This window comes from Oryctolagus cuniculus, chromosome 13, assembly GCF_964237555.1.
Source record: "Oryctolagus cuniculus chromosome 13, mOryCun1.1, whole genome shotgun sequence".
Classification (NCBI taxonomy): domain Eukaryota; kingdom Metazoa; phylum Chordata; class Mammalia; order Lagomorpha; family Leporidae; genus Oryctolagus; species Oryctolagus cuniculus.
This window is the reverse complement of record NC_091444.1, coordinates 63,470,442-63,478,408: the sequence shown is the minus strand read 5'-3', so window position 1 is coordinate 63,478,408 and position 7,967 is coordinate 63,470,442. Positions and strand designations below refer to the sequence as shown.

Sequence of the window (7,967 nt, the reverse complement as noted above, 5' to 3'; positions counted from 1 at the left end):
GTGATTCTTTCTTTATTCTACATACTTTCAGATTGTTTGTCCTTTGACTATGTAAGTGAGGCTGCCTACCTAATCCATACATTTCCAGGGACTAGAGAAACAAATCAGTGCTAAAGAAAAATTTCAAAATCAACAAGTTACATATTTTCTAACAACATATGATCACTTACTATTTTCTTCATGAATATAATTTATTTTAGTTTATAAAACAATGGCATATAAATAAAAATAACAGCAGTTTTGTTAATTTACTTTTTAAAAATTCTATTTATTTGAGAGGTAGAGAGACAAAGAATGACACAGAGAGGGAGCAAAAGAGAGTGATTGAGCTTCCATCTGCTAATTCATTCCCTAAATGCTTGCAAAGACTGAGGTTAGGCCAGGACCAGGCTCGAAGCCAGATGCCGGAGTCAGGAACTCAATCCAGGTGTTCCATGGTGGTGGCAAGGACCCTACTACCTGAATCATCACTTGTTTTCTCCCAGGGTCTGCATTAGCAGGAATCTGGAATCTGTAGTTACAGCCAGGAACTAAGCTCAGATACTCTAATGTGGCACACGGTCATCCTAATTGGTGTTCCCATTTTTCTTTTTAAATGATGAAATAAAGGTCAAGATTCAGACTTTTGTTCTCAAGCATCTCTATGAAAATAGCGAATAGTTGTAATTTCTCAAAATTAAAATGTCAAATTAGATAAATAATCCATACTATATTTCATATTTAACACTGACTTTTGAAGAATAAATTTCTACTAGGAAAACAGAACTTAGAGATTTGTTAAAGATCATTGTGAGGCTAATTTGCAAAGTTATTATCAATTTTAAATTCATTACTAGTTATGTTTCAATCAAAAGCTTAATGTCTCTAGAGAATTATTTTAAGGTATATAACTAAAACAGCACATGCCTATATGAAAGGGAAAAAAGGAAATAAAACTGCCAAACTGATCCGACAGCCAGGGTTCCTGGGGCTGTTGACACAACTCATAGCCCAGTGGTGCTCCAGAGACCTGGGACTCATTTTCTCCATACACTGAGGGGCTCTTACAAGGTTCTAGTACCTTAAATCTGTTTGCATTTTTTAGGATTCCATAAGATCTCATCCCTTCCTCTTCTGTCCCCCCCCCCCCCCATGGGACCTCATTCATTCCCAAGTTTTGGCCAAAAGAGATTTCTGCCTCCAGGCTAGATCTGTCTCCTGAGCTCCATCTACTTTTTTTGTTTTTTAAACATAACCACTGCAACAGTTTGAACCCTAAATACAACATGACCAAAACGTAACCTGTTGTCTTATCCCAAACCCAGGGCATCTCCCCCACAAAGCTGCTTCTTTGGGGTGTGCTCTAGTTCTCAGTAAGTAGCATCACTAGACTCCCATTCTTCGTGTTGGAAAAACCAGTGCCATCCTTCACATCTCCTCTCCTCTACTGAACACCAATAGCCATCAAGGAATTCCTGTTGAATATCCCTCCTCTCCATTCACCAGTCTCTACTTCTCTCCTAACTATTATGATCATTATCGTTCAAGCCAGTATCATCACTTGATTACTTCAGTAACTTGCTAACTGGTTTTGCGTAAATGCTAATGGCTCTGCTCTAAACTGTTATCGAATTTGTAGTTAGAATCCTATTTTTAAAATGAGAAACTGATCACATTTAAAAAATATTTTTATTCTTCTCTTAATAATCGGAAAAAAAAAATAAAAGGTCTCTTAAAAAAAAAAAGAAAGGCCACACATTTAGGTATGGCCCTTACCTACTTCTCCAACCTAATCACATGCCACTCTTTTCCTTATTCTTTATATTACAAACACACTTTTTTCTCTTCCTCAAAAGTTTATATATCCTATCCCAGGATTTTTAGTTTTAGTTTTGTTTCTCTAGAACAGGAGTCACCAAACTTTTTTAGAACCAGATCATATGGTAAAAACATCATGCTTTGTAGTCAAGAGGTCACAGTCTCTGACTCAGCTATACAACTTAGACCTTGTGGCACAAAAGCAGCCACAAATAACACAGAAATGAATGGGGAGTACTATGTTTCTGGGCCATTAAAACTGAGTTGTGGACTAAGGCAGTGTTTGTCCATTTCTGCTCCAGAAAGGTAATACTCCTTACCTTATTGTTTACAGACTTAAAGTTTTCCCTGATCAGAAGTTCCCTTCTTAAATGTATCACAAAGCGTTTCTCTTTTATAGAACTGATCCTTATTGTAGTCAGCCATTTGTGAGATACTTTTGTCAGTAGCCATCTGTAACCTCCACTAGGATGTAACCTCCACTAGTGTGGGAACTACTTGGCTATTTTATTGCCAGCATATAGCACAGAACATGACACACAGTAGCAATTTTCAATAAATATCTGTTGGATGAATGAATCCTTACTTTACTCTCTTAGCTTCACTTGGCAAGTTTATCTTTTTGAGTTAATTCTCCATATGGAAACGGAAATGATAACAATAGCTAGTTTCCAGGTTTGCCTCAAGGTATATAAGACAACATGCATGAATGTATTTTGTAAACTCTAAAGCAATATGCAAAGGTGAAATATGAAATGCTAGAAATCATGCCTTGGTTCCCTAGTACAGGAAGCAAACTATGGCCCAAGGCAAACTATCGCCCTTGTGTTTTGGTCCTCCACCTAAGTGTGGTCTTCACTTTTTTAAAGGGTTGTAAAAATAAAAAAAACAAAAAAAGTCTACCAGGTGAGGTCTGCAAAGTCAAAACTATTTACTTTCTAAACCTATAGAAAATGTATGCTGAGCCTTGGCTGAGAACAACATGTGGGTTTAGTAAATATCTTAATGTGTGAATGAATGATTATTACTTTATGAATATACTCATATTTTAATATTTTGGTAACTGAAATGTGGTGTTATTTTCTGACTGCCCTTATTCAATGAAGCAAGTAATAAAAGTTGTAAAAATATCTCCACCCTCCCTAGGAGGAGAAATTTACTTTCAGTCTTAAAAAATAAAAGGAGTCTATACACATTTTCATTTATAAAAATGTATTTATTTATTTGAAAGGCAGAGTGTCAGAGAGAGAGGGAAAGTGAGAGAGTGAGAGAGTGCACATTTCCATCTACTGGTTCACCCCACAATGACCACAATAGCCAGGGCTGAGCTGGGACAAATCCCAGAGCCAGGAACTCAATCTGGGTCTCCCACATGAGTATTAGGGACCCAAGAACTTGGGCCATTATCCGATGCTTTCCCAAGTGCAATAGCATCAAGCTAGATTGGAAGCGGAGCAGCCAGGACTCAAACTAGCACTTGGATATGAGATGATGATGTGACATGCAGCTGCTTAACCTGCTGCCACAACATTGGCCCTACCATTTTCATTTTCCCTCAATTATTCAACAACTGTTTTGAAACAGAGACAGCATGGGGCAGCTAAGGAATAGGGTGGGGATGGGAAGTCTGAGGTGAAGAAAACCATTTTTACTGGAAGGTTCACTGCTTCTGTTATACATGTGATTGCTGCGTTAAGGTCCAAATCTACAGAAACCATTCATTGTTGGCTATAAAATGCTCAGATTTTTATTCCTGGAAGATCCACTACTATACAGAAATTAGAAATGGCATATTCATAAAAGATATAGGGATTGTATTTACTACCAAAAAAAAAAAAACAAAAAGAAAAACAAATCCAATACTGCATAAAAAGGAGAAAGAATTTGGAGTCAAAATTAAGACTGAAGTTTAAACTCCACCTTTATTCCATTGTCACATTGAGTAAATCCATCAGTTTCTCTGAGTGGAGTTTCTTTCTCTAGGAAAAAGAGAGTAATAAATGCTGACACTTAGTATGTGGCTAACATGAGCCAGCTGCTTTAGTTGATAGTTATATCAAAGTGGATATTATTACCAATATTTGGGTGAGGAAACAGACACTCAGAGAGGTTGAGTGACTTAACTCAAAGTAACACTGCTAGAAAGAAACAACTTTTGATTGTGATCAAGTACTGACTCTACCAGTACTATCAGTACAACTTCTGATAAGACATTTAGCCTCTTTAAGCCTATTACAAGTTTTATCTTGCATACAGCACATAAAACCTAATTTCTAGAAGGGAAGTTATGAAATTCTTCCATATTACAATATTATCAACATGTACTATAAAGATGGATGGCTTTCTTCCACTGTTCTACCCAATTTTATATCATTAGAGAATAGTAAGGGATGTGCTCTCCTCTCTGTACGTAAAAAGAACAACCTAAATTAAGGAAACATAAATAAAGTATCAGAAGGGGAGGGTGTTGTGGTAGAGCAGGCTGTGCTGCTGCTTGGGACTCCTACATCCCATGTTGGAGTGTCTGGGATCCAGTCCGGTCTCTGCTTCTGATCAAGCATCCTGCTAATGCTCCTAGGAGGCAGCAGATGATGGCCCAAGTGCTTGGGTTCCTGCCACTCATGTGGGAGACCCAGATGGAGTTCCTGCTCCTGAATCAGCCTGGCCCAGCCCCAGCTTTGTGGGTATTTGCGAAGTGAATCAGTAGAAGGAAGACCTTTCTCTCTCTTCTCTCTCTCTCTCTCTCTCTCTTTCTCTCTTTCTCACTGTTTTTCAAATAAATAAATCTTTTTCAAAGTATAAGTTACTATCAGAATTATCATAAATTCCATTTATTCCACAACAATTCCTCCTCTGCTTATGAAGTAAACACATGCAATCTACAGAACATCAGCTGATTATTAATTCTTTATTACCTTTGCTTCATTCTTTCATGTACTGTCCCATGCTGGACACACTGCTCCTCCAATTCATCGTTTCTTCTCTGTAATTTTTCCAGTTTGTCATAAATATACCTTTTTTCTTGAATGAGTTGAGCTTTCGTAGATCTAGAGATGAAAACACAGAAATAACAGATGTTAAAAGGTTCTTATTATTAGAGTATATTTTATTGTATAACCTTAAACTTATCTTAAACTCTAAGTATAATAGTGTAATAAAGCTTAAATATAATAGTGTAAAAAAGTATAAACTTTTTTTTTCCAGAAATTGCAAAATCTAGTAGAAGGATATATGAATTATAGGGACTCAAGTGTCAGACAGAAATGACTTTTCTAAAGAACAAGACTAAAGTGGTAATGATTAAATCTCTTTTTAAAAAGACTATCACTCATTGAACAAATATTTACTGAGTGCTTACTGTCTAGTCACCAGAGAGCTAAAAAAGCAACTCAAGGCCTTATTTCTATAATAGTTTTTTAGTTAACATAGCCAATTTAAGCACATATAGTTAAAATCTAACAGTTCCGTGATGGTTAATTTTATGTATCAACTTATCTGGGCCCAGAAAATTGAGCAAGACTCCAGCTACTGCAGAGTAGCACAGGAGAGGGAGCTCCAGAAGTTACCTTGGAGCACAGAACTGGGTTCACACCAGATAAAGCCCAGAGCGCTCAACCTCCAAGGCCTGTGCTCTGGGACAAAGACTCTAGACCTTTACAGTGTCAGGAGAGACCTGTGCTCTTATTTCAGTGCACAGATCTTCTATCCAACCCCGGGGCACTGTAGGGCCCACTGACTAACAGACCCAGGTATGTGTCAGTCTGGGTGGCCAAGAGACTACCTTTATCACTGTCCTCCAACCTTGAGCAGACAGCAAAGTACTATAGGACTGTGTCTTGGGACTCAGTGCAAGGCTGTTAAAGACCAACACTGGGCAGATCTTACTAGTCCCTATCCTCAGGCAAGTGCCTATGAATTGAGTTTCTGGACTTGCCCCAGTATCAGATGGGGACCTGTATTCTGGTTGGAAGGTCTTGCTTTGGTGTATGTTACCATTATCTTCGTCTGGGCCTATGAGCACACCCAAGATTGCACAGTGCCTACAGTTGACTGTAAGACCTAGGTGTGACCCACTGAGTGTCTGCCTGTTTAGCTGAGGAGCTTCCTCAATTATTCCTACTGTAAACTCAGACAGCAAGAAACCACAGGACTGTTTTGGGACTCAATATCAGGATGGTAAAACCCAACATTGAGTAGAGCCTAATGACCCCTCTTCCCAGGCCAGCGCCTACAAACAGAGCCTCTGGACCTGTGTTAAGACCAAGTGGAGTTCCATGACCCTAGTTGATCAATCTTACACCCTAGCCAGTATGACAGTTGTTTGTAGGACCAGCGTCAAGCTGTGAGTCCACCTCAGCAGACAGATTACAGCTTACCCTTAGACTGCATTGGTGTCTGTAGGCTCGTGATCTAGCATCATGGCATTTGTAACCAAAGGACTAGGAGCGTGGGTTGACCTTAGCCACAAAGAGAGGCTCCTAGGAATGCATTATCCCTTTTTAGGCATTTCTCCAGTTCATTCTAAATAATATATTAACTGAAGTTTGGCATAAATCTAATCTTGGGGAATATCGTAGGCATGAAATGAGAGAATAAACATCAAGAGCAGACCCAAAGCAAATCTCAACTTTGAGAACTATCTAGTGCTGAAATAGCATGTCTGTAGACTCAGACAAACTTAGCAGACTGCTTAGAACTTCTAGAAGGACAGCCACAAATTAAGCTAATTATTATAACTAATCCTTCAGTGTGCAAATTGTATCATACACCAAGTGTCAAGAACTTCCAAGGAACTGCAACCACACCTAACCAATAAAATAAAGTACCAGAAACCAACCATGTAGGAAATAAAGTTTTCAAATGTTTACATAGAAATTTCCAAATAGCTGTTTCTCATCTGGGACGGTGCTTAGAGGTGGTCATAATGGTCCAGCATTTGACATAATGCTGTAGGCTTGCCTACAATACAGCCTCCAACAAAACCAGACAGTCCCGAACTCTTGGTAGCAAAATTGTTCACCTTTACACTAAGAGATTGGGAAGGTACCAGAATTAGCATGTGGTGTTTGCCCAGGAAGACTTCGTGGGGTTCATGCTGTGAGACCTAAAGTTCTGATGAGACTGTCTAAAATGAAAAAACATGTCAGCAGGGCCTGTGGTGGTTCCATGTGTGCTAAATGTGTCCATGACAGATCAAGTGCACTTTCCTTATTGAGGAGCAGAAAATCATTGTGATAGTGTTGAAGGCACAAGCACAGAGTCAGAAAGCTAAATAAAAACATGAAACTTTTGAGTAATTAAAAAAATAAAAACCAAAACCAAAATAGCTGTTTTAAGGAAACTCAAATGAATTTCAAGAGAAATGACTTAATAGTGTAACAGAGAAATGGAAGTAATTCAAACAAATAAAAAGAAAACTTTCAACTGAAAAGTACACCAATAAAATTTAAAAGGTGGGGTGGGTGTTTGATTATGTTGGGATGCCTACATCCCATATCAGAATGCCTGGGTTCAAGTATCAGCTCCATTCCTGATTCCAGCTTCCTGCTAACCTGGATTCTGAGAAGACACAGGTGATGGCTCAAATAGCTGGATCCCTGCCACCCATGTTGGAAGACTGAGTTCCTGGTTCCCAGCTTCATCCTTAGCCCAGCCCCAGAAGTTGCAGACATTTGGTGAGTGAGCCAGAGGATGGAAACTCTCTATCTCCATCTGTCTGTCTCTTGCTCTTGCTCTGTCTACCTCTCAAACGAATGACATTTAAAATTGTGATAGAGGGCATCAATAGCAGAGTAGGTGAAATAAAATAATCAATGAACTTGAAGACAGACTACATGAAAACACACAGATGGAGGAGAAAAAGGTAAAAGCAATTAAGAGAAATAAAGAAAAGCATATGGAAACTTTGGGACATCATGAAAAGAGCAAATATCTGAATTATTGGGGTTCAAAGGAACTTGAGAATGTCAAAGAGACAGAAACATATCCAAAGAGATAATAGCAGAAAGTTCCCAGTCCTAGGGAAAGATACAATTATTCGGGTATAGGAAGGTCAAAAGCTCAGATTCAATTCAACCAAGTCTATCCAAAGACATATTATAATAAAGATCTCAGAGCTTAAAGATAAAAAGATGTTTCTCAAAGTTGCAAACAACACACAAAAGGGTTCC

At 38.5% G+C, this 7,967-nt stretch overlaps 1 protein-coding gene and 1 pseudogene across 38 annotated transcripts in view; one reads left to right on the top strand and one right to left on the bottom strand.

Moving 5' to 3' along the window:
• SDCCAG8 (SHH signaling and ciliogenesis regulator SDCCAG8) overlaps window positions 1–7,967 on the bottom strand; it is a 270,085-nt gene that overhangs the window by 76,390 nt on the left and 185,728 nt on the right. For all 38 annotated transcript variants that reach the window (XR_007909721.2, XR_007909718.2, XR_007909716.2 and 35 more), the window contains one exon: window positions 4,713–4,844. Coding sequence is in view for 30 of the 38 variants with exons in the window: in XM_051820787.2 (XP_051676747.1) it covers window positions 4,713–4,844 (132 nt within the window). In the remaining 8 variants the exon portion in view is untranslated. The remainder of the gene's footprint in view (window positions 1–4,712; window positions 4,845–7,967) is intronic.
• LOC100354207 (large ribosomal subunit protein eL34-like) lies at window positions 6,722–7,246 on the top strand (annotated as a pseudogene).